General features: G+C 47.6%; 1 protein-coding gene across 5 annotated transcripts in view; it reads left to right on the top strand.

The window, feature by feature from the left end:
• Positions 1-26664, top strand: part of PLPP4 (phospholipid phosphatase 4) — a 118836-nt gene that overhangs the window by 43091 nt on the left and 49081 nt on the right. For 2 of the 5 annotated variants that reach the window (XM_027113140.1, XM_027113141.1), the window contains exon 2: positions 1247-1355. In XM_027113140.1, coding sequence (XP_026968941.1) covers positions 1247-1355 — 109 coding nt within the window. Of the gene's footprint in view, positions 1-1246; positions 1356-10271; positions 10363-15210; positions 15275-17579; positions 17705-26664 lie in introns of those variants that run through there. The other 3 variants (XM_027113136.1, XM_027113139.1, XM_027113138.1) reach the window with 3 other exon arrangements.

Below are 26664 nucleotides of genomic sequence, written 5' to 3' on the forward strand. Positions count from 1 at the left end.
GTGTGGTTCCCTAGACGAGAGGACAGCTGACCTCCGCGTCCTCCCCATCCTGGTGATGGTACCGCTTTTCCTGGAAGCCCAAGCCAGAGCCCTTGGAATCTGCTTTGACCACCCACCTCCCATGTGCACGTTCTTCCATTCTGTCCTGCCCTTTCCTTCACTCTGCAGCAGTCTCTTGCTGGGACAGCTGCCGTAACCTCCTGACTCTCTCTGCCTTCCTTCTCTGTTCTGCTGCAGTTCCCCATCTTCGCCGCTATCTGGAATGGGGAGTTTCATTCTACACTTCTCAGTAGAACCAATTCTCAGTAGAACCAATTCTCATTCTACACTTCTCAGTAGAACCAATTCATCATTGGTTCAAAAGCCAAATTCCTTAGCCTGGCACTCAAACCCTGAGTCACCTGGCCCCTGTTCTCCTTCCGGCCACATCTCAAGCCATTCTGAACTGAATTCACCAGGTGAAGAGCTGAGCTGGAGAGCTGGGAGGCGGCCTGATGGCCAAGAGCTGACAAAGCAAACCTGCAGTCTCTGTTCTTCCCCCCAGGTTTTCTCTTGGTGGTAGTTCTTTTCATCCGCCTGGATGTTTTGGGCTCCCAGAATGTTTGAGGGGTCGGGAGGTGCCGAGATGAGGAGGGGGCTGTTTAGAGCCACCAGTTTCCTGGTAGCAGCCCCAGAATGTACCGCATCGCCCCCTCCCTTCCTTCTTTCCTCTCCTCTGTGTTTCTCTCCTGTCTCTACCTTCTGTCTTCTCTTGAAGCTCAGTCTGCCTCCTGGTGGTGCTGGTGGTGGCAGGGTGCCGTCTGGGGGAACGTGGAGGGAAGAACACCGCTGGTTCTTCCTCTGGTCCTGCCTGCTGCTCCCTCACCTTTGTTCCAACTCAAGTCCATTTCGTTCCCAGAGACTGTGCTGCTGGCTTGGCCTTGCCCCAGTCAGAGCCACCATCCTGGACTTCGACTCCCAGTTCACTTTGGATCCCCAAGTTTCTAGAGTCTTTGTATGTCAGCCTCACAGCCGTTCTCTCATGCCCACAATTAGTCTTAGCTGGCCGGTGGTGACAGAAGATTCTACAGTCTTGGTAACTACCTCCATCTTTCCCCGGTTGAAACTGGCCGAGAACCATCAGCTGGGCAGCCTGTCCTCCCCCCCGCCCCCCGCTCCCCCAGAGGCCAGATCGGCCGCCTGAGCGTGTGCAGGAGCCACCGTCTCCAGTGCTCAGCCCTCACGCCTCTTTCTTTCTTTGTTTCAGTTTTACGGAGTTCTTGGATCCATTCCAGAGAGTCATCCAGCCGGAGGAGATCTGGCTCTATAAGAACCCTTTGGTGCAGTCAGACAACATACCTACCCGCCTCATGTTTGTAAGTACCATGATTTCATGGCTGATTTGACCGCTCTCCCAAGTATGAACCAAATGGCTTTTCATTTCTGCATTTCCAACCCCTGCTGGTGATGGCAAGCAGCCTGAAAAAAAAAGAGGCGAGCTGCCCATCAAATTAAAATGCAGTTCCAGATCAGGATGGTCGCCGCTTGGTCATGTGAGAAGCAATTGCCCGACGCTTTGGAAAAGAAGGGCCCTGCTTACCTGCGCTAAACCCGACTCTTTCCGAATACTTAGAGTAAAATAAGATGAGCAACTAGTGAACAGAGTTTCCTGCTCCATCTGTTTTTAAAAAAACCTTAGTTTAGCTGTACTCAGGTAACCACTTTTCTGGGTTTTGCTGGTCAGTTGACCAGTGATGAGACCACTATGTGTAATTCTCCCCTGACAGCATCTCTGGTCCTAGGATAAATGGGCAATTATCCAAATAGCTGGTGGATACACTGGGACATTTTTACCTCTTCGCTCTGCCCCTTGTCGATTACAGTCGCCTACGCTTCCTCTACTATGTGCCGGGCCCTCGGCTGAGAGCTTAAGAAAGGATTATCTCATTTAGTCCCACCCAGTATCCCAGTGAGGAAGACGTCATTATTGCCCGAATTTTGCAGGTGCAGACCTGCATCCCAGAGAGATGAGGGAACTTGCCCAAAGCCACACAAGCTAGAGAGCAGCAGAGCCACGACTCACCTCCGAGCAGCCAGCTCTGAGCCCTGCTCGCAGCCGGGACGCTGCCCTGCAGTCAGGAGCCGAGTGTCCAGGACTCCTTGCTGGAGCTCACTGGCTCCTGGAGAATTGCCGTCAGGCCTTTCTGCAGCAGAGGAAGCATTGAAGCTGCCTCTTGTTACAGAGAATAACGCAGCTTCTGGACGGGCAGCCGTGTAGCTTGAAGCTTATTCCTATTGAGCAGCCATTGTGTGTCTTGCCTCTGGGAACTTAAATGACTGTTCCAGAGCTTTTATAGAGGACATGAGGAATATTGTTGCATTTTGAAACAAATCCCTCTGATTTTGTGGAGGAAATCTTGTTCATCGGTGATGATTGGAAAGATCTTTGTGTCTGCAAACATCCCAAAGTGCCCGGAACACTGCATGAGTCTCACAGTATTATTTTAATTGCTTTCTCATAATTACTTTTCTGCTGGAAAATAAACTGGATTTTTGTAAATATCGGGGAAATTGAAAAAAGTAGGGTGCTTGTGAGTAGGGTATTACCTTACACTTGAGTATTAAAATCAGATTTTTTCCCATTTCTGCTCTAACTCAAATCTTCCATAAATCCTAGAAATAAAGTAACTAGTGTGTGTCTAACTAGCTTACTCCGTGGTTTTAATAGGGGAAGCTTCTGTTGATCACTGGTTTCCGTTTTCAAAGATTTCACGTTTCATGTACTGTAAAACCCAATTTGGAGTGAATGTTCATTTGGGATATTGTGAGAAATTTGTGGCTGTGTCCTAGATTTGTGAACAATGGATTGTTTTGAAGTCTAGATAAAAACCCCGCAAATATTCTGGCTGCAGACACAAATAGGATGGAGCACATTTGCATGCTGGCAGTGAAGAGAAGGAGGCAGTAAAGGAGTTCTTCAGTGCTGTGACTCTCGGAGAATAGAGGGGTATTCAGCCACAAACACTGATTCATACCCTCTAGTCTCCTAATGAAATAAGTTCAGCCTTTTGTTTTGTTAATAGTAGTTGATGAATTTCATTCATGTGGTCACAAGATTTAGTACGATTCCATAATAACACAAGGAAAGCAGTAGATACATTTAGAATATGTGTAACACAAGATGAAAAATGCTTTGTCACCACATAAATCAGGTTTGTTCTCCTGGGTTTTATTAAGAGTTTAATACAAGACATCATTTGTCTGCTTTTGATCCTTTTAAACATTCTGGTGTTTATAGAAGAATTTGTAATAGAACATATTTTCACTGTTTTTAAAAAATAGCTTTGTTTCCTTAGAAAGCTCAAATTTCATTATTTAATGCATAAACAGAATCCTGGGATCTCCTCTACTTCTGTTTAGAATGTTTTACTATGAAGGCAAACTTGCTAACTGTCTAATAACCAAAGTGTTTTTTAAAGGCAGCTGCTATAACCCAGATGTTTCTTTATTTGGGAAATCAGTGTCTCTGGAGTTGTGCCTATTTGCGCACGTGCGCGTGCGTGTGCGTATGCGCGCGTGTGTGTGTGTGTGTGTGTTTTAAAGGAGCTACTTGTTCAAATGTCACAAAAATAATATCAGAATGTTAGGGAATTAAGTAAGCAGTAATGACATCACCAGGAAGCCCCTGGCTGGCATCTCCTCTGTCCTTGGCACCATCAGCTGAGGTGACTATATCTGTCAACATGAAACTTGGGTGTGGTTGGACCGTTTGATTCCAGGAGCTTGTCTCCCTTGATGACTCTGAGCTCCTGTGGACCAGAGAGGCAGGCTGAGCACTCTTTTCTCGCACGCTGCGTCCCGACTTAACATTCCCTGGATGTTCCCAACCGTCAGCTGCTCCCTTATGCACAGAGGTCATGCTTCCTTTCTGAGTGTGTGGAGGTTATCAGATCATCTTTGAAAGCCTACTTTTTGGTGTAGGAAGACTCCCTTGGTGTCGGGTGTTGCTTTTCAGTACTCTCTTTGTGGTCTGTAGTAGTCGTGTCTTTGTGTGTCCAGAGAACACTCCCAGGAGCTGGATGTGGGTGAGGAAAGCCATAGGAGCTGCAGGTGATGGGAAGTCAAATCAGATTGAACCCCTGCAGGCTCCTGGGGGACACGGTACTCTACAGCAAAGTGGAATCTGGAAAGAGGCGGCGGAGAGGCTCAGGTAAACTTTTAGGGATGTTCATTATCGCCCTCCTCCTTCTCGTCATGGTAGTAACAACCGCAGGCAGCATCTCTTGAGTGCAGGCACTGCGCTCATCGTTTTACAAACAGCATCTTAGTGAATTCTCTCAGAATCCTCTGAGGTTGGCACTTCCGTTATCCCATCATTTCAGTGGAGAAAATGCAACTGTCATGAGGTTAAACAGCTTATCCAAGGTTTACAAGCATCAGTGCCTGGACCAGGATCTGAATGCCAGCAGTCAGAGTGCAGACGGCCTTGGAGCACTTGCCTGTGCTGCCTCCTTGGGGGCTCAGGTGAGGTGGCCAGGTGGTGAATGCAGTGTGTCACACACAGAAGAGCAGGTGTAAAGGCACAGACACAGCAGAGCCAGGGCCGCGTGGGCCCCACGAATAGGCATTTGCTTGGAGTGCTGTGTGCTGCAGGGGGCCAAGGGCGGCAGGGATCCAGGAAGATTGTGGACAACTTCACGTAAGTTAATTAGTAGTTCATTCAGCAGAAAGTTACGAAGCACCTTCCTTGAGCCAAGCCCAGCGGCGGGTAGTGGAGGCGCGAAGCTGAATAAGGTGTGGTTTCTCGTCTAGTGGGGGCACAGACATGAACATGAGTCAGACGGTTGAGCATCACAGGAAAGCCCTTGAAGGACAGGCAGGACTCAGGTAGGGAACTGAAGGAACGGTAAGTGTTTCCCAATTTCTTTCCCTGGCTTAAAAAAAAATGTACCCAAGACCTGTCCTTTGCCCCTCGTTTTGCTCTGGCCATGATACTGATATGTCCAGAAGATTTACTTCTGTAGAATATCGTTGAGATTGTGTTGATTTGATAACAGGGGTTTCTATTCTGGAATAGGATGCTTCTAAGGAAGATGGAAATAAAGTCAGTTTGGGGGGAGGAGGGAAGGAAAGGAGACAAAGCTGGCTTGTGATAGTTTAATTTTTAGACACCTTTGAAAAGCCTTCACTCTTGGCTTTGTGACGGGCTATAATTGTTTGCCCACAGCAGGGCCTTTCCCAGGCGTTTGCTTGTCCTGAGTTGTTAAAAGCACCGCGCAGCACACCTTTCTGTCAGATGCTGGGAATTAGGGCACTTTGGGCCCACTGTTTTGTCTGATGTGGTTGAACCCCAGCGACAAGCTCTTCTCTGGCTAGCGCCCTAACATCAGGTGCCCTGGCTTCAGCCCCTTCGGTGGTTAAAAGTGCTTGGCAGGTTCATGCCCTTCCCTGCACACACACTGCTCCATGCCTGGCAGATTCCCAGAAGCATGCTGGCCACACAGTGCCTTGTATCAGTGCCCAGGTTTACCCACTGTCTGCGTGTAGCAATGGCCGGGATGGACGGCACTTCCTGTGTTGGTTTCATTGGTGCATGCACAAGGCAGGGCCCTTGCTGGAGACACTGGTCCTGTAGGGCACGGGCAAGGCGCCTGGGGTAATGGGGCTCTTCCCTGCACCTGACCTCCCTGCACAGATGGGCTGGAGCTTAAAGTGCTCTATTCCCATATGTCTGGTTACAGGATCCTGGCATTGGTCATCTGTTCACAGGTTTCCCTGGGAACAACAATCAGAATTTCCTGGATACTAACTAACTCTCTGCTGGGCCTCGTGGGTGAGGAGTTGGCAGGGGCTCTAGAGTGGACTGCCTCAGTCCACTCCCAGCTTTGCTAATTACTAGCTTCGTGAATTGGGAAAATCACCTCCCCTCTCAGTGCCTCAGTTTCCTTATCTGTAAAAGGGGGCTTTAACAACACTTTCCTCCCTCCCCAGGGTGTTGAGAGCTTCAAATAGGGTGATAGATTTACAACACTTCACTTAAGGTGTGATCTATAAGAAGCATTCAACAACTACTCAGTGAATTTAAATCCTTGCAACCATGCTTTGCTATGTATATCATCACTATACCCATTTGATAGATGAGAACACTGAGACTGAGACTCAAAGGTGAATAGGTTAAGTGACATACTCAAGGTCACAGAGCTGAAAATATCAGAGCTGGGGCATGAGACTGGTTCTACTAGATCTGAGTCTGTTGCCCACATTCATTTTGCTCCACAGGAGCTCTGGCTTCCTTGCCTGTGGAAGAGCATCATGCAAAACCAGCTACATCCCAGGCTCTACTTAATGACTTTCATATGTTATCTTGATATGTGGGTGCTGTGTAGCGCATTTGCTTAGCAGTTTACGAGACGTTCTTTGATACAAGGTGATCTCACGCTCAGTTTCCCCATCTGTAAGATGAGGCTGTGGGGCTAAGCTGATCACTTTGATTCAGGACTCCAACCCAGGCAGCACGGTAGCCCAGATCGGAGCGTCACGGTCCCAGTAGCTGCAAGCAATTGTGTGTTCCCTTATCTCCCTGAGTTCCAGTTTTGTTTTCTGTACAAGGAGGATGTTTCCCCTAATGGAGTAGCTAGAGGATTAGACAATGTGAGGAAAGGCCCTAATACGTAGTAGGTGCTTAATCCATGACAGCTGCCACTAACACTTCTGTGACTTATCCATGTTCCTGGAAACATGCCCCATTCTTTCCTTCTCCAACTCCAGAGTAAAGGTGTTTACCATGCTTTATTAATGCTTCTTGCTTCTGAGGTGAGAACTGCTACAGCACGGGTTAGAAGCACAGAGCTTGATTTAAACAGACTGAGTGCAAATTCCCACTTTACCACTTATTAGCTGTGTGACTTTTAGCAGGTTGTTTAACCTCTCTGTGCCTTAGTTTTCTATCCATTAAGTAAGGAGCCTGCTTCCTAGGGTTGCTGTGAGGATTGAATGAGTTAATTTACCGAAGTGCCTGTAGCAGACCATGTCATTAGTGAGTTTTCGGAACATGTCATTAGTGAGTTTTCAGAAGCGCAGCCCTTTTCTCATAACTAGTGGGGAAAACTCAAGCACAGAGAAGGGGTCAGTATGTTCCCTGCATCCTGAAGCAGTGAGTGGCTGGAGTTCATTGTCCTGGTCTCTCTCAGGTCCCATTTAATAAGCACAGACGATTAACTGTCTTCCCACTGGGCCATTCCCAGATTTTCCAATTTTTTTAAGCCATGGAAACATTAATCTAAGGGAAACAATCCCAGGGGAAATTTTGTCTGTCCCTTTCTGTGCTCCATCTCCACACCTGTTTGGAGGTAGAAGTAACCACTCCCACCTCTGTGTCTCTGTGTCCATCTTCATCTCCTCCATGGGCTTGGGCAGCAGAACAGTGCCTTCGAAAGGCGTTTGTCAGAACGTGGAAGGGGCAGGCATTGGTTTAACTCAGTCCGGTTTGCTGAGTGAAAGTGGGGTGCTTCTTTTTTCTTCATTCTTTCACTCGGTTCAGAGGTGCTTTTGCCCCAGAGGAAGTTGTTTTCCTAACGTGTTGGCTTCTGGGGCTCATCTCTTAATTCCAACTTCTGGTTGAAAGAGAGTTATAAAAAGTTGGGGGCAGCAGGTGGTAAATGTAAGTAAGTCTTTGTCCTGATCTGAGGACTGTGCTGCCCAAGGATACGGCAGATATGTTTCCAGGAAGAAGGAGCGAGACCAGAACCCAGATGTCGTTAGCATGAGAGGAGCAGAGAAAGACCCCTGACAGTCACGTGCAGACATTTCTGTTGCGGCCGCCTGGGCGGGGACTGGGACCCTAGCCTGGTGGCTGCAATTCCTCACCTGCGAAGCTCGTGAGATGGGAAGCCCTGGGCCCTCCTGGTGCTTAGCCTTGGCCCAGGAAGCAGTTTGTCCTTGGTTCTAGAAGACAGACCAACGTGCATCTGCCTAGGAGAGTTAAAGTGCTGTCTGGTTGGGCAAGTCTGGATGGGGATGTAATTAAGAGCGGGAGAGGTGAGGCAGCGAGCAGTGCTAAGAGGGACCCCCTTGGCCTTGAAGCTGTGAGCTTGGAGCCACCGGGCAGCTCTGATGCCTTCCCCGGCTCCGACTCCCGGGCTTGGAGCCGCGGTCTCCCACGCAGCGCCCCATCTCCTGTTTGGTCACCACAGTCCTGCTCGGGATCATCTCCTGTAGGCAGCCTCTGGAGCCTTGGAGGGAAAGTCTTCCGATTCATATTTTCTCTGCGGTTCCATTTCTGTGTAACCTCAGACTGTGCCAGCTGGGATTGTCCTACAGTGTTTCCTTCGGTTCTCCATTCTCATATTTAAGGTGTGACTGTGGGTGGGGTCATTGCAGCTCTGTTCACTGTTCAGTGAGCTGCTTTCTCCTGTTTGGGGTGGTAGCTGGTCTCTGGTGCCCAAAGGGAGAGGAAACAGAAAGCTCAGGACTTCTTTGACCTCGACCGTAACTTCGGACTTACGTAAGCAGGGACTTCAGCCATCGCTCTCTAAACACTGAATGTGTGAGTCAAAACTGATGCAGTGTTTCTCAGTCCCCAGCATCATTTGAGATGCTTGTTACACAGCATGCTTGTTCTTAACTCACAAGCGAGTGTGGCCTTTTTGAGTCGCCCCTGGGGAAATCCCCTGCTTCAGTTCTGAATCTTCTCTTAGAGCTGTGTCACAGTCTCTTCTGAACACCCTCTGTGGTGATGGGACTTGCTGATGTGGCGTTTTAATAGCCAAGTCATTCGGGACCACTGCCGATAAGGAGGCTCATCAAGCCGGTTGCTACCATTTGTGCTCAGAAAGAAACCAGCCCGTAAGGAGAAGCGTTTTCACGTCTCAGGAACTGGCTCTGAAGACAGCTCCCAAAGAGGAGCTCCCAAGATGCTTTGAGCTCTGGCAGTCTGGCTGTAGCAAGTGTGCAGGGCCTCCGAAATTATTTTGAAAGACTGTGCATTTGGATGAATTCTGTTTTTTAAAAAAGGAGAGTATCTTCTAGCCATGCCTTAGTCTTGGAAAGCCCCTCTCCAAAGAGTGACACCGATCAGAGCCCAGGTGGAGATTTCCCAAAGCGGGAACGCTGTTTGGTTAATAGTGACACACCTCACCGCTCCCACCACCATCTGTGAGCCAATTGTAGATTTGTGAGATATTTAATCCCTTTTGATTGTTATCCTGAGACGTTATAATCATAAGGAAATAACATAAATACCTTTTTTTTGATTGTTGGAATGTTGAAAACAATGTACTAATTATAGAATGCTGACTAAAGATTAAACATGAGAGGCAGAAAACCTGACCTCCAAAGCTTGGCCTTGCTACTCACCAGCTGTGTGTCCTTGGGCACATCACATAGTCCCCAAGCCTGGCAAGGAATTGTCACAAAGCCAGCGTGAGGATTTAAGAGACTCCAGTACCTGACGGTACCCAAACATAGTTCCTGCCTCATAGAAGGTTCAGTAGTGAGTGTCGCTTGCATCTGAATCGCACCAGCTTGGTTCATTAAGCGCTCACTGCACTCCCAAGTGCTTTGGTCCAGGGGAAGAAAGGGGGTGGAGGAAGGGAAGAGGAGAGACTTCATGGAAAAGGACTAACCTCTGCTTTGCAGTGGAAATGAATATTCGACCAAAGAACACCAAAGGGGAATGAATCAGGCGACTCTAAGCAAGTCCCGTGTGCTCCCATGTTGCCAGGGTGCCGAGGATGGAGGCCAAGGGTTCTTCCGCGCCTCTGCAGGGGAGGACGGGAGGAGGGTTACTGGCAAAGATGAGTCAGTATAATTATGGGCTGGTCTTTTCTGTTTAAAAAGCCACCACTTGGGGCTTCCCTGGTGGCGCAGTGGTTGAGAGTCCGCCTGCCGATGCAGGGGACGCGGGTTCGTGCCCTGGTCCGGGAGGATCCCGCATGCTGCGGAGCAGCTGGGCCCGTGAGCCATGGCCGCTGAGCCTGCGCGTCCGGAGCCTGTGCTCCGCAACGGGAGAGGCCACAACAGTGAAAGGCCCACGTACCGAAAAAAAAAAAGCCACCACTTAAAACGTGGCTCCCAGCAATTACAAATCAGTTATAACCCATAATCAGGCCTCTGATTTTTCAAGTCTGTGGAGTCTCTAAGTATAGATATAAATCCTTCTTTGTTTGAGGTCAGGAGTTCAGTAAGATCATTCAACTAGTGAGTCTAAACGACGCTAACTGGAACTAGTTATCAATCAGCCCTCTGATAGCAAACTGCTGTCCTCATAAGGGATTCTTTGTTGTTTCTTCCAGGCAATTTCTTTCCTCACACCCCTGGCTGTTATTTGTGTGGTGAAAATTATCCGGCGAACAGACAAGACTGAAATTAAGGAAGCCTTCCTAGGTAGAGTATTCACAGTTCCTGCTTTAAGGGATGGGGCTGAACTTAATTATTTAGGTCGCTAGATTTTGAAAGTCTCAGTTGCACCCAGCTGATTTTTCTCTCCGTCAAGTTAAGTTTGGAAACACAAGACAAGGTAAACTTTTACCCCTAAGAAGAACCCGTGCACGGGTGGTTTAAGTACCCTGTCTTCAGGGTCAGCCCATTGCCGCTGTCCCTTGTGCTGAAGGTGAGTGTCAGACTCCCCATCAGAGCTCTGTGCTTCCCCGGCACACCAGAAGGGCAGCTCTTGGCTGTAAGGGAAAGTGAATCTGAAACGTTGTCACCACTGACTGTCCCCACATTTGTGCTAATTTGTGCTAATTTGTTAGCTAATTTGTGCTAACCCCACATTTGTGCTAATAGGCCCATATTTAAGGGCAATTCAAAAGTCAACCACAGACTCCTTGACCAATCACCATTGGCTAGAGGCAAAAATGTGCAAAAGCAGATGTAAAATATAATATAAACTGGAAACAAACTCCATAACTCTTCTTCAGTTTGGGGACATTTGGGCAGTTAATCAACTGTTATTATGTAAAGAATGCTCCAATCTTTGCCATTGATTATAACACCACTGTTATCAGTTCTCCCCAGGCTGAGCCATATCTGCATGTGACATGAGTCTGACATTTTTAGGGTTAAACCCATGTTTTTTCTGATCTGCATCTTAATCAAAAGACTGAGTAAATGACAGCATTGAGAGAAAGCAAAACTATTTGGCTTGTTTAGCAACCAAAATAAACCACCTGGAGGCCAGGTTTTTAGCTTTTTGATGGTTGGGAAAACTGAATTAGGTTTATTTTTTGACATGACACGTTAAATTTACCCAACCCGTCCGTCACACACATTGTGTTTGTTGGTGTGTTGTATAGGCTCACCATTCAGTTAGGTAGTAAATCTGGAAATATGAGATTCTTAAGTAAAGGTTATGTTTGTTAATTACTGAGCTTTGAGGAAATGAAAATGTAGCGAAACATGGTCTCCCTTGTTCTTTGTAAGGGAAGGAGGGTGAGGGTGAGATCTAGGGAATGCAGAGCAGTAAAGGGACAGGGAACATTCTTACATAATCAGGCTTTGGTTAGGCTCTGTCTAGTTGAAAAGAACAGAATTCCTCTGAAATTACATCAAATAAGTTAGAGGTTTGCTTACAGGGCTATAACAAGCAATCTCACAGACATCCAGGAATAGGGAGCAGAAGGACAGAGGAGCCTCGTGGGGACGGAATTGGTATCCAGGCCACGAGGGGTGGAGGCGCCCCTGCCACCTCACGGCCCCTCCTCTCTGCGATGTGCCCTTCCTCTCCTCTCACCCCCTGCCTCAGTCTCCTGTCTGGACATCGTTTCTGCTGCCTGCACCTTTGGTCTGTGTGAGGTTTGGGCTCGCAGTGGTGGGTGCCCCTGGCCCACCCCTGTATGACCGTTCAGCTCCAGTGCCACCTCGAAGTTTCACTGCATCTCGTGGTCTAGACTTCCCAGGTGGAGACTCTGGCTCGACTCATTTCTCAAAAAGCCTGGACACAAAAGTCCCGAGTCTCTGGCCAGCCTGTGTATGCCTTCCCTGAAGTCAGGTGTGTACCCCCGGCTGCCTAAGTGCAGGTTGATGCTTTGGTCGTCACATGGTCTCTGTCTCCTCAGCTGAGGTGGTGGAAAGGTCAGGTTTTCCAGGAAGGGCGTAGGCGCCCTCCCACATGGGGCTCGAGCACCTGGACAGATATCACTGTGGTCCCCCAAATGTCCCTTCAGGAGCCCTCTCAGTTGACCCGGAAATCCCTCTGCTTCACTTGTTATTCTAGTCGCTCCCTTGACGCGGAGTCCCGAGATATGTGACTGTGGGTAGGAACTGTCTTTCATGGTTATGGTTATAATTTACTGCCCGCTCTTGGAGCTGGGCTGTTGTTATGGCAGTGAGTAGCTTACAGTTACTTTCCCTAAACCTTTCATTCTCCGCTAAATCTCCCTTAGGATGACATCTCAAAATTGCACCCCATACCCGGCCTCCTATATGTTAACAGAGAAGGCGGAGTTATTGGATGTTCTGTGTGCCTAGATAAATGAGAGCCTGCCTTGTAAAAATGATGAAGAACCTCCCATTGTACACAGTTTGTTTTAAATTGCTGCTTTTAGGAAGCCTTGGAAGTAGGGGGTGGGGAGAGTGATCTTTAAAAACCAAGGACAGAAAACTAGGTGTAGCTTTTCCACCGTTACCTGGGATGCAGGACTTTCTCAGTGAGGGTGGTTTAGTGCTGAGGTCCCTTCTTTACCCAGGCATCTTCAGCAGACCCGAACCCCAGAGCTCCCCTGATCCGCCTGTCCACAGCAGCCCCCCTTGTGCATCTGCTCTTGGACAAGTGAGGCCTGTCCCACCCAGCATCGGGCTCTAAGGGATCTGGCTGCGGAACAGCCAGGTCTGTAAATTGGAGAACCCTGTTTTGGAAGGACTGTGGTGCTGAATTCCCAACACCAAAAGTAACAACAACAAAAGCCCCTCTTAATCCTCTGGGGTGCCTGTAAGCAGGAGTGCCCTCCATATAGGCCACTTGCAGGCCAACTCACATGACACACTGCTTTGAATTTCTTTATCAGACACAGTCTGGCTTGTCTTTCTGACTCTTCTCTCAAGCCCGCAGTGCTGTGGGATGCTGTAAACACAGCCCTTAGGAACCAGGCCCGCTGGGTTATTGTTAATCAACAAGCCACCCCCTCCCCCCATGATTGGCGCCATTCATTTCCCGCTTGGCCAGCCTGTCACACATCTAATCTCAGCCTAGCCTTCCCTCTGGTATCAGTGAGAGGTCCCCTATCTTGGTCCCCCCGGGGGTTGTGCTATTCAGATGAACATAATAATCAGTTCATTTCACTTCCGGAAGGCTGCAATGACTCCCACCCTAAGTACTGTCGTTGCAGATCCCCACTCTCTTCTGTCTCCTTCAGGCTTTTGGATCAGAGAGTGAAGCTGCCAGCTGTTGGTGCTTATATCACATCCACACATTTTCTAGCTCAGCTACTTGAAGCTTTGCAGAGAACTGCTCTGTGCTCCAGTAAATCCAGCCGGTGCAGAGGTTGAGGACGTGTATGGTGTTTCTGGACTGATGTAGCAGTCTCTGAAGTTCCCCAAGGGCATTGGGAGATCAGCTAGTGATGCTTGTTCCCAGAGACCTTCTCTGTGCAGAGGCCATGCTAGGACCAGGATACGAGGGAGTCTGGCCCCTCTGGGAAAACACAACAGTGAGCCCGCTGGACTAGCCCTGAGAAGAAAAGCCCCTGTCATCTCAGGGCTATTTCACAGCCTGTTAATCGTCGTAGCTCTGGGAGAATTCTGCAGTGAAGATGGCCCAGGGAATTTTCCCTCCTCTCTGCAAAGGAGACCTCTCAGCAGTGCTGTGAGCTTGTGAGAAAGAAGGGAAGCCAGCGTTTTAGTAAGGAAGGGTCTGTGCGTGCAGAATGTAATCATATCTCTCCAAGTCCCCCCACTCTCGCTTCCAGTTTATACACCCCAGTTGCGTGCTCGGTATTTTAAAGGTGGTGCCGCGCTGCTGACGCATGCTCTGCTCTCCACCCCGGTGGCCCATCCCTCCTTTGCTGCCACAGTCAGATATGGCACTGCTGCCCATCCCGCACTTAGGGGATTAGTTTCCCTTTGACAAAGGTGTTCATTTGAACTGGTCCCTCCCGTTCTCTTTGCTTCCCATGACTTGTTAAAAGCAGATGGGTTCTGTCTCCACCTCAGTGGCCTGTGCCCTTGGTGACTGTTGACGGTTCACAGTACTTTCCGTTTGTAGAATAACACATTTGTCTCCCTTGATGACCATGAATTGCTCCAGGCAGCTCCTTTCCGAAAATGGCCCTCCGCTGCTATTTTCTTACGTAAATCTCAGCTAGTATTGAACAGTTAATACTTGCCAAAGGGAAATCGTAACTCATATGCTTTATTATTCAACAAAGCAATGGAACGGGGCATCAATAGGTTTTTATTGCTTATGCAAAGCATTTGGCCTTCCATCGCATTCACTTGCCTTTTGTGCAGTCTTGATAAACACAGGAGAGAGGTGCAGGGTCCTTGCAGGGAAAGCTCCATGACTCATTTCATCTGCACGCTTTGGACGATCTGTGCTTCATCCAGCAAAGTCCTTCCAAGCTGCTGGGAGAAAGTCCCTGTGCTGCCTATTTTTAAAGGATGTAATCCAGAAATGCCTACTGTTTTAGGTGGCAGGAAGCACCGCCTGGGCAAATCTTTTCAAAAGCGAACGAGGTTTTGGGGACACTTCACCTTCTCGGAAACGGTGATTTGTTTGATAACAAGTGGAGAGCCGTCAGCAGGAGACGCGGGTCAACAAGGAGGTGATGGCTGAGTGGGCACGTCCTACTTGCAGTAGGATTCCAGCAGCTGCTCTGATTAGAATTGTGTCTGAGAAGATTGCCAGAAGGAAATAAAAAAGTTATGTTTCTTGCTACCAGTAAAAGGGATTCTACATGCTGTCCTATTAAATCTGTTCCTATCAGGCCAGAACATGATAGATGGGCTTCTCAGTGATATTGAAAATTTCATTCAAGGAGGAGAGATCAATTTCATGTCACAGGGGCTTGGAATTTTATGAGTCACTCTCCAAAGTCCTGTTCTAATTACATTTTCCTTTAGCTGCTCAAACTTGCCTCCCTTTTTTAGAGTATTCGCTCATATTTCTGGGGTCATAAATTAAACAGTAGTATGATGGAACAGAGGTGATGGTGACGATGATGATGACGATGATGATGACGGTTTTGATTTGCGAGCCCGCTGGTTATTTTTCTGCCTGTTGGTTTTGTTTTGTAGCCGTGTCCTTGGCTCTTGCTTTGAATGGAGTCTGCACCAACACTATTAAATTAATAGTGGGAAGGTAAGTTCCAAAAAAGAAACAAATAGTGACTGATTCTCAGGGTTTTCTATGTAGGAGCCTTGGCCGCAGGACACTGGATGGGACAAATTTGAGCTCTTCTGGTTTTCCCTTAAGTTATCGTCCTTCTGAGATTTCTGTCCTCAGCACAGATCTTTCCTCTCCTTTGAATTACGAACTCAGTATTTCAGAAAGCAGGGCATCAGTAGTAAAGCGGTATCCACTGACTATACTTTCTTGTGGACCAAAGCCCACTGCTGGCATCTCTGGTCCATCCACTGATGTTCCAGGGCCTCACCAGACACCCACTCACTGGCCAGTTTTGGCCTCCAAAAAAATAAATAAGCTTTCTTCCTTATCGTTCTCTTTGGAATAAGAAATCTGGATTGGCGTTCGAGCTTTGGCTCACGGCCCCTTCCTCTCACTCCCCTGGGAAGTGATTTCTCTTATCTTGCCTCCTCCCTCAGCCGCTCTGGCAGTGAGCTAATCTCTGTAGGGACGAACCGTCAAAAGACCCGAATTCAGGACCTGACCTTGGCCCTGCCTGGCCGTTGGCCTTGGACAGGCTGGTTCCCCTCTTGGAAGCTCAGTATCAGTGATCATGTAAATACTTGGTGCGTGGTGCTGGCCAGGCATCGAGGGGGCAGAAGAGGGATACAGATTGCGCAGTGCGTGGCTTGGGGCTTGCAGTGTCCTTGCAACTGTCCAGGCTTAGAGTTGCCGTGGGGCCTGATAAAATGCCGATTCCCAGGCCATGTCCGCTCTGAGGTTCTGGTTCAGTAGGTGAATAGCCACACTTGGAGGAACACTAGCCACATAGGGGAGAGACAGTAAGCCAGCAGTTCTGGTAGATTACTGATAATTGGTATGTTACAGATATCGATAGATTGTTATTGGGCCCAGATCCCAGAGCTGGAGGACCAGTGAGTCAGTCTGTGTGAACTGTAACCCAGTACGTACAGAAAAGGGGGATTGTGTTTACAGTGCTAGCAAGACCTTGTCCACGGCAGGCATTCGGCAAAGGTTAGTTGAATTAACGTGAAGTAATTCACCATCACACATCTGTGTGAGAATCCACACGTGAGTGAGGTGGACAAGCATGGAGTGAGCTGTGTAGGCACAAGAATCCAATTGCTGGGGTTCAGAGCTTGTCTTTGCCACTTACTGGTTGTGTGTGACCTTGGGCAGTTGTGTAATCTTTCTGAGCCTTCATTTTCGCACCTGTGAAATGAAGGAGGTCCGAGGGCCTGCCCCAGGGTTGTCATAAGAATCGTATGACACACAGAGTCACAGATGTAGAGAGCAAACTTTCGGTTACCAAGGGGGAAAGAGGGGTGGGACGAATTGGGAGGTGGGGGTTGACTTATATACACCACTATGTATAAAATAGATAACTAATGAGAACCTACCGTTTAGCACAGGGGGCTCTACTCAGTGCTCTGTGGTGACCTCACTGGGAAGGAAATGTAAAAGAGGGGAATCTATGTATACATGTAACTGATTCACTTTACTGTACAGCAGACACTAGCACAACATTGCAAAGCAACTATGCTCCAATAAAAATTTTAAAAGGAAATAAAATTTAAAAAAACATGCACCCATGGGCGGTGCTTAGTGCTGGGTCTGGTATGCAGTACGTACTCAGTACACGTTATCCGTGATTGTGGCAGGAGGCTCGGCCTCGGGGCCGGCTTGTAACCGCCTCCCTGTAGAGCCTCCCCCGCAACCTGGACCAGGTGCCGACCTGGCGACCGTGGGCTCTGCCTCTTGGAGCTGGGCTTCCAGGTCCTCTCAGTGAGCTTAAGTGAGACTGCTATTTAAGGAAGGGCAGGCAGTTGGCCATCCAAATTCAAGCTACAGGGCCACGAGGAGCCTGGAGGCTTGGGTCCTGGAAGCAGCCTCCGAGTAGCGGACCCATAGGTGGAGGCAGGAACTACCCTCTACTCTGCCGGCCCTGGGCTTAGGTGGCTCCTGGAAGTCACCTCACTTGACCTGCAGGACCTCACCTTTGGGTAGGTATTGATCTCCCTTTTTTACAGATGTGGAAACTGAGGCTGGGGTGGGGGATGGCTACATGACCTTCCCAAGGTCATAAAACTAGTAAGTGGCAGAGTGGGAGTTCCAGCCCAGATCTCTCTGACCCCAAAGCCTGAGCTTTGTCTAAGCCCATAGTGTCTTCGGGGCGGGGCGGGCTGCGCTGTTGATGGTAGCAGGAGGAGCTAGGACAACAGGGGACAGCGGGGTTAGCTTGGGGTTTGTTTGTGATGGCAGCGTTTTATATTGAAAATGTCCATGGTGTCTTTTGTAGACCTCGCCCCGATTTCTTTTACCGCTGCTTTCCAGATGGAGTGATGAACTCGGAAATGCACTGCACAGGTGACCCCGATCTGGTGTCCGAGGGCCGCAAAAGCTTCCCCAGCATCCATTCCTCCTGTAAGTTCAGTGGCTGGGCCACTAATTCCTGTGTCATGTCTCCTCATCACTTTCTTCGGGAGTTGAGAGAAAAGAGTTGATACACGAAGGTCGAGCACCGTTCACTTTTCTTCACTGGTTGGCTTAGAAACAAGATATTTAATAGGAAATAATGAGCCTGAGGACAAGGCTCTGGAGTTTACAAAACATTGTATATGTTGCTTTTGTGAACTTGGCAGAGTGTAACCTGTGACACTTTACCCTTTGGCAGTACCAGTCAGAACTTGACAGTGCGAGGGAATTAACCATGTTCCCTGGGACCTTATGCCTTTCAGCTCAGTGTTCTCTCTAGTTTACTCCTTCAGTGAAGGTAGTGTGTGTGTGTGTGTGTGTGTGTACCAACATATAGTATGTATGTGTGTATATATATATAAATGAACATACACCCTCCCTAATATATAGTCTGATTATGGGTATGTGAGCTGGGACCAGCCTTAAGCAAAGAATAAATAACGTGAATCAGGTGCAGGGTGGTGTAGTGCAAAGCATAGAGCTCTTCAAAGTGTGACAAATCCTGACTCTGCCAGGTCCTAGCTCTGTGACTTAACCTCTCTGTGCCTCAGTTCCTGCTGTGTAAAGTGGGAATAAGGCCTCCGCTATTGGTTGGAGTGAGGGTTAAAATAAGAGATGGGCATCACTGACATTGCTGGGGCGTCTGCCAGGCCCAGATGTTAAAAAGGTGCATTATCTTGTTTAGTCCATTCAGTGTCTGTCAAGTACTTGGTATCATGCTTCAAATAAACCCCAGTCATCCATGCATTGTTTAGTCTCAGGGCTGAGGTTCCCAGAGTGTTCTGGTTTGTGTCTTCATTCATTCCATCAGTGTTTACTGAGTGACTTAGGTGCCGGGCACTGACTGTGACAGGTGCTGGGGACACAAAGATAAGTGAGACACAGCGCGTGTCCTGGGGAGTCCACGGGCAGTGCAGGCTTTATATTTAGGTTGGCGATTCTGGGATCATTGGAGAGGAACCAGGCCCACAGGTGACCACCTGGGAGAGGACAGCCTGCTCTCCTGACCCAGAGTCCTTGATTCCCCACAGGTCTGATCGTTGTTTAGCTTTGGCGAGCCTGTTACCTTAATCTTTTCTCTTTTTTCTAAGTACCCGATACACACCTGATAGTGGCTGGATCAGGGAGTAACTGGACGGCCTTTCCTGCAGAGTGGTTGTTGAGCATTTTGCTCAGAGTCATTAGAGATTAGGGCCTGTCAACAATATAGAGGTGCCCGGCCGTCTAAGTGGATCTCCATCAGCCTGTGCCACAGCCCTGCCAGGTCCGGTTGTCCCCACTTTATGTACAGGGACAGTGAAGCTTAGACGGACTCAGCAACTTGTTCAAGGACACTTAGCCGACCTTCATGCCAGCCTCTAACACGATAGTGTCTTGGGCTTTAGGTGATTAAATACAACAGGGTGTTCACAGCCCACGTGCATTTAAATAAATAACTCATTTTCTCCTCTGGTTTACTGGAGACTTTAGTGGGTTGAATAATGGCCCCCAAAAAGATATGTCCAAGTCCTAGCCCACAGGACCTGTGAATGTGACCTTATTTGGAAAAAAGTCTTTGCAGATGTAATTAAGTTAAGGATCTCGAGATGAGATCATCCTGGCTTTAGGGTGGGCCCTAAGTCCAATGACAGATGTCCCTATAAGAGAAAGGCAGAAGACCATTGAGACTTAGAGATGCAAGGAAGAAGGCCACGTGAAGGCAGAGGCAGTGATTGCAGTGACGCAGCCACAAGCCAGGGAGCACCTGGAGCCACCAGAAGCTGGAAGAGGCAGGGAAGGAGCCTCCCCTGGAGCCTTCACAGGGACCGTGGCCCAGCCAACACCTTGATTTTAGACTTCCGGCTTCCAGAACTGTGAGGGAAGAAATTTCTTTCATTTTCAGCCACCAGGTTTGTGGTAATTTGTCACAGCAGCCCTGAGAAAAGAAAAAGGAGACTTAGATCGAACACATTGGTTCATGAAGAGGGTTTGGCTTTGGAGTCATGGGGGAGACTGAGAGAAAGCACACTCCTGGGCATGCTTCCTAAAATGCCCTCTGAGGTTAGTGTTGCCAGGGGCACAGCCTGCATGACGGTGTAGGGTGCTCCAGTCACTCCCGTTGTTTAAGGTCACGCATCCATTTGGATTCACTTCCTGTCCGAGTTTGTTCTTCGCCTCTGAAGTCATGTTTTGTTTTAAGTGAGTCTGTTTCGGAGGCAGTGTAGGTGCCAGCTGGAGGAATGTCTGCAGTATTGATTTCCTATCTCCTTACTGTCAGGGATTCCTGTGCTGGCATTGTTTAGAGGTACCTGGGGTGGTATTCACCTGGGGTCCGCTTCTGTCTGGTCTCCATCTGTATCCTGTGGGGTCACTCAAGTTCTCCATGGTTTTAAGACATGTTCTGTTCTCCCAAAGACTCGGTGCTGAGCTTCAAGGGGCTTCAAAAATTATAAGCAGTAAGAAGTGAAACCCTGTGGGAAAACCTTAATCCTGGCTTTCAAACTGTTAACTGAGGACTGCAGCACAATTTCGTAGCTACTGTTGCATTTGAACTTGGGAGGGAAATAGGTCTTATGTGAGTAACTCAAGCTAGAAGACTGCTGGACCACGAAGAGTAGAGGGCAGGCCCCACAGAAGTGTTTCTTTCAGAGGCGCACCCTCCCTGTCAGATGCGTTTCCTGACAAGTCTGCCCACCAGCTGCCTTGTCGAATGCAGGGCTGATGTCCCATCTGTGCTGGACAAGTGTTTTGACAGAGGCTATTACTATCTCTTGCTTAAGATGTACTTACAATGTTACAGATTTTTACTACTTGCCAGACACAGAATCCTCCCCAGTCTCTAGGCTTTGGTGAGTATTTTCATCTGCTCTCTTGCTCTTTTATGACAGGTCAGAGGTTGCCTTGCAGGGAGCTGCCATGTCCACTTAGAAAAACCACCAGCGCTGTTTTCTGGATCTCTTATTGTAGCTGATAGGAAGCCTAGTGGTTGGTGTGACTCTTTGCTCCTCGAAGAGGTGGCAGGCCTCAGAGGGGGTGACCTCAGTGGACTTGCATTTTGTATGCACACTCTTTCTCCCTTCAGTAAAATCAACTTCGTGGGTTGCATTTGGGTGAGTGGACACCGGGGCTCTAGACCAAGGGATCTCCGGAGACGAACTCCCCACTCTAGGTAAACGTGGGTTTGCTTCTGTTCTGTTCACGGGTAATTGGTGACTGGACGGTCGTTGAGGTCCACATGTTGTTCTGCAGAACAGTTGGTTTTCTTTGAACGCAAGAACAAATGTTGATTACTTTTGGAAACAAAAGATCTTGGTCTCAGTTTACCATAAGCAGTCCAACGGCACTGCCCTGAAGGGCTCACGTGCCCGACTTTCAGCAAATGGCACGTCCCTGGGGTAGCCACGCTATGGGACTTGCTCTGTGAGGCAGCCTAAGCCACGCTTGCTGGAAACGCAGAGATCAGTTTCAAAGAGCGAGTGATTTCCTTCAGAGTTTTGAGAAGCTTGGGGTTTAAAGTGGAGAAGGGCAATGTGGCTTCAGAGCAGGGATGTTCTGAAAAGGGGATTGTCTTTCAGCATACCATCTCAGCTTTTGATTGGGTGTTGTTTCAACTTCCAGAAAGAGGATAGATTTCAGAGAGAAAATTGAAAACAAAAACAAAACCAAAAAACCTTATTATTGCCAAGTCAAGCTATTAAGAAACTTCTTTTCTATAAAATGGTGGGAATGAATAAAGTGATACTGTGTCCAGGTGTCGGCAGATGACAGCATGTGGGCTGCCTGTTTGGTGAATAAAAGTGTTACTGGTGCACAGAGATGCCCATCATTTACGTGTTGTTTATGGAGGCATTTACTTTACAATGGCAGAGTTGAGTAGCTGCAGAGAGACCTGGCCCACAGAACTGCAAACATGTTGCCCATACTCCACACAAATAGTATTAAAAAGCATTACCACAGGGGTCCCAGTGGGGGAGGGACGAATAGGCAGAACACAGAGGATTTTTAGGGCAGTGAAACTACTCTGTATGACACTGTAATGGTGGATGCCTGCGAGGATACATTTGTTGAAACGCATAGAATGTACAACACCGAGACCGAAGCCTAATATAAACCGTGGGCGTTAGGTGATTATGATGTGTCAGTGTAGGTTCATCAATTGCAAGAGCTGCTGGAGGACGTTGCTAATGAGGGAGGCGTTGTATGTGTAGGGGCTGGGAGTCTATGGGAGGTCTCTATACCTTTTAAAATTTGCTGTGAACCTAAAACTGCTCTAATAAACTAACGTCTGAGAAAAAGGCTTTACAAAAGCAAGACCAGTGCTCCTGAATTGTGCACATAGATGTTTCATTTTAAAACAAGTCCATTATCGTATAAAAAGTGGGCATTTATGGGAAAATCAGTGCTTGTGGGATGCATTCTTTAAATGACAGACAAAACTTCAAGGCGTATCTGGCCCATGGCGATTTAACAGATTCTTCTTGAGTACTTACTGTTTTATAGGTACAGGCTTGCACTTGGGGAGGGTACAGGATGCTCAGACGTGGCCATGTGCTGTTTGGGGCCAGGGCAAATACAAGGTGCTTTAACACAGTGCTCTGGGATTGGGGAGCTGGGAATTCCAGTTGGGGAACAGGGAAAGCCTCTGCAGGACAAGCTCTTTCTCCTGTCATTTCCCAGGAGAGTACGCATGAGCTAGGTGTTTTGGGTCATTTATGTTTGAAGTCTTTATTCTATTTTCTAGCTGAGTGTAGAATTCTAGGTTGAAGATCAGTTCTGTGCAGGATTCTAGTTTACCGTGTGCTTCAGAGAGACCCAATGACATTCCCTGCTTTCACTTTGCTTTTCTCTTTCTCTCTCTGGAACCTCTCAGGAGCCTTTAGCTCTGGTCATCTGAAGTTTCACAATGATGTGCCTTCCTGGGACTTTTTTCTTTGTATTTACTGTTCTGGTCTCTCAATGGGTCCTTTTATTTTGTAACTTTGTGTACCTCCCTCTATATTCCCTATTTCTTTTCTCTGGATCCTGTATTAGGCAGATACTGAATCTCCTGAGTTGATTTCATCTTTTAATTTTATTTCCTATTGTCTTTGTCTTTTTGTTCATCTCTCTAGGAGATTTAAAAAATTTTATTTACCAGCCCTTCTATTGAATTTATTATGATTTTTATATTCTTAATTCCCAAAAGCTCTTTCCTGAACTCTGATTTAAAAAAATATAACATCGGGTTCTTTTGTCATAAGTACAGTGTCTTTCTTCTTTGTCTGCAGGTATCATCTGCTCTCACCTTCTCTTCATCTGCATGTTCTTTGGTATCTCGCTTTCCTTAAGTATCTGCTTTGGCTGGATGTTCTTATTTAACGTGGGAGCACTGAAGCTAACTGGACAGAGCCCATTAAGTGGACTTCACTGAAGGGTGGGTGGGGAGTGAACTGGTTGACCCTGAGTGTTAGCATCTGGCCTTTACTTAAAGGCCGTTCCATTCCCTGGAGGAGGCATGCCCCTTCCCTGTCTCTGGGCAGGTGTACATGAACCTGGCATTCTGGAAGCCAAGCCCAGGGACTTGGTTTCTCACAGGTCACCTTGCAGACCTTCCCTCAGGCCCTGTTTTCGGTCTGATTGTTCAGCCCTGTTTTCTACTTGTCTGCTTTTTCCGAGCCCAGAGCCTTGAATGGTTACATCTTCTACCTCCTTCAGAGGTTGGGGAGGTGACAGCTTCCTGGTTTGAGGATAGGGTGGGGACCTGGAGGGTTTAACCGCTCTCTGGGGACTTTCCATCTACTTTGCTGTCCAGCCCACGTCTCACCCCTGCCTCCTGCGGTACCGGTTCAGAGCTTTGCAGGGCCCTGCCTGGTGGATTAGCGCTTCTCATCAGTGCCACTGTCCGCAGGCGTGGAGGTGCGCCTTTTCCCCACTCTGCCAGCTGCTTCCCATCCTCATGTATTGTGGGGTGCAGTTGAGGTGCTTCTAGCTCCATTTAAGATAGAATTTGTTTCCCTATTTTCATTAGTCAGGGTTCTCCAGAGAAACAGAACCAATAGGGTATATGTATAGAGAGAGAGGGAGAAGAATAATTATTTTAAGGAACTGGCTCACAAGATTGTGAGGGCTGGCGCGTCTGAAATTTGTAAGGCAGGCCGGCAGACTGGAAATTTGGGTAGGATTTCTCTGTTGTAGCCTTGATGTAGAATTTCTCACTTGGGAAACCTCAGTCTTTGTTCCAAAGCCTTTAAATGATTGGATGAGACCCACCTACATCATGGAGGGTGAGCTCCTTTACTAAAGTCAACGGATTGTAAACGCTCATCGTAGCTAAAAAATATCTTCAGAGCAACTTCCAGACCGGTGTTTGACCAAACATCTGGGCACTGTGACCTAGCCAAGGTGACACATAAAATTAGTCATCACGCTATTGTTCCTTCCTTCCCCTATCATTTTAAATTCAGAAATACCATCATGGTGCCCTAATACCTAATAGTTGCAGGGGCACCATATGTTAGAAGATTCTCATGCAACCTCAGCGTTACTTTGATGACGGAGTCCTTGAGAGTGGAGTGCATACACCAAAGGGTCTTTGTAGGCTGAGTGTCCGGGAGTTTGCTTTTGTGGAACAAATCTAAATGGGTTGTAACTCTGGATTGAGAAATTATCATAAGATATCATCTGCGCTAAGCAGCCAGGTTTAATTCCATCAAGCATGAATATTTAATATTATAAACCAGCTGGTTTTTGGAGAGGTTAGGCAGGTTTTTGCGTAAAGAAACAGGAAATAGGAGAGCAGAAGACATTGCAGGATTTGTTTGTTTTGCATCATTTAATGAAATGAAATTGCTATCCAGGGTTTTCGCTGGTAGATGGGAAGCTGCTTCTTCTTTAAAAAGTGGTATAAAATGGCATGGGCTGCTTTGGGTCCTTGGTTCAACCAGCACAAATTGCTGGTCATTTGTCTGAGGTCAGTTCCATTGGTGTGGTTTGTCTTCTAACAGAGAAATGAAAGCTTCCAGATTCACCATCATGTCAAGGGATGCATCAGACTTGGCAAGAGCCTCTCCTGGCTTTCTTCCTAATTTTGTATTGTCCTTTATCTCAAACTTCCAAGACGGTTTCCGAGGTTCTGGGAAGCAACTGCACTTATTTTGCAGCTCTTTCATCGTTCAAATGAAAACTCCCCTGAATGCTGGAAAGACCTTCTTTGGGCATGCCCAGCCCTTGGAGGCAATGATTGCTTTAAGAAGAATCAGACCTCTTTGTAGGACGATGTTCCTCAATCTTTTATTCATTATCACCCTTCCTCATTTTATAGGCTTCCCCCCGCCCCCCGCCCAGTTTCTCTTCTCTACCATGAAATAGGAATTCCACAGGTAGATTGTATATCTGTTTATGTACGGTAGCCCTCTGGAGGACCACAAACAATTGTACTAGCTAAGATTTTCTCATCTCCCCAAGAACCAATTTTTGTCCCCTTGGGGGCAACATTGTCTTGGTGGGGAATGGTGTTCTTGGTTTCTCTTACAGGCAGTAAGCTTTCTCCTCCTGAGTACAGATAAGACTTTCTTGTTTCTTTGCATGTCTCATAATTTTGTTCTTGTTGTTTTTTGACATTGGGTAGTTTGGGTAATATATTGGAGCAGTTGTGGGTACTGATCATTCCTCATTCTGGGGCTTGTTTTTGCTGTTTGCTTATTTATTTGTTTAGTGACTGGTTGGGTTATTTTAGTGAAGCCTGTTTACCCTACTGTGTGAAGCCTCAGTGTGACGTGGCTCCTCAGAGGCGTGTGGAGCATGCCTTTGGGCATGTGCACACTCACCTGGGGTGACAGTGGTTTTAGTAGGGTTCTCTTTGACTGTGATTTTCCCTGACCACACCCCAGTGCTGGGTTCCACTGATTGACGGCTCTATTGTTTTCAACAATGCTCTGGGACATAAATTCCTCCACAGACTCATCCAATTAAATTCAAGCTCCTTTTCAGGGATAGCTTTTGAGGTCATGTTTGAGATTTGTCCACCCCCCAAGATGAACATCCCCTTCTTCTTTCCCTGGTTCTTGCTGGTAAACTAGCTGGCCTACCATTTAGTTCATATCTCCAGTGAAGTTACTGTTCTCCTTTTAATTGCTTTTCGTCACAACCTTACATACAATGTTTGTGAGAGTACCCTTAGGCTTGAACTTTACCAAGTTCCAATAAAGTCAGTCCCTTTGGGAAGAGCTCCAGAACTCTCTATTTGAAGGTCTGCCTCTCCCCGAACCTTGTCTCTGAGGCTGAAGACAGGGACAGTGGCAGGTTCTTTCTAAGTGATGCTCATGTCTAGGACTTGGGCACTGGGTGGAGGGGAGCACAGTAGCTTCTGGTCTTCTTGGGAGGTGCTAACAGCCTGTCTCTCCCAGCAAGATAACATTGCCCTTGACTAGAAGCTGTGGGAAGAGGGAGAGGGAGCCCTGTGTTCTGGGCTGTACCCATCTGGAATGGACTTTCCATCACCCTAGGCTGGGAAGGAAGGAGGAAGAATGGATCAGGGTTCAAATGCCACAGATTCTCACTGTCCTTACTGAGTTTTAGTATATCTTCTTAAATTAATGTTTCTTCATTTGCTGGATGCTCTTAGGACCACTTGCAGAGACTTAATTATTTTTTCAGTAATTTTCTCCAGTTTAGCTTGGGAGCGGGGTCCACAGAGCCATTCTGGAAGTGGAACTCCCTTATGTCAGTTTTGATAAATTATGTTTTTAAACTAGTTTGTACATGCATCTAGATTGTTGAATTTGTTAGTATAAAAGTGTTCATAATATTCCTTTATTGAATTTTTTTTTTTTTTTTTTTTTTTTTTTTTTTTTTTTCGCGGCTTTTTTTTTTTTTTTTTTTTCTTTTTTTTTTTCCCCCCACCCCGCGCGCCCCCCGCTTTTCCCGCCGGCTGCCCCGGCCCCGCTGCCTCG

The sequence above is a fragment of the Aethalodelphis obliquidens genome, unplaced genomic scaffold (assembly GCF_003676395.1).
Source record: "Aethalodelphis obliquidens isolate GAN/ISIS:26980383/991018 unplaced genomic scaffold, ASM367639v1 scaffold11, whole genome shotgun sequence".
Classification (NCBI taxonomy): domain Eukaryota; kingdom Metazoa; phylum Chordata; class Mammalia; order Artiodactyla; family Delphinidae; genus Aethalodelphis; species Aethalodelphis obliquidens.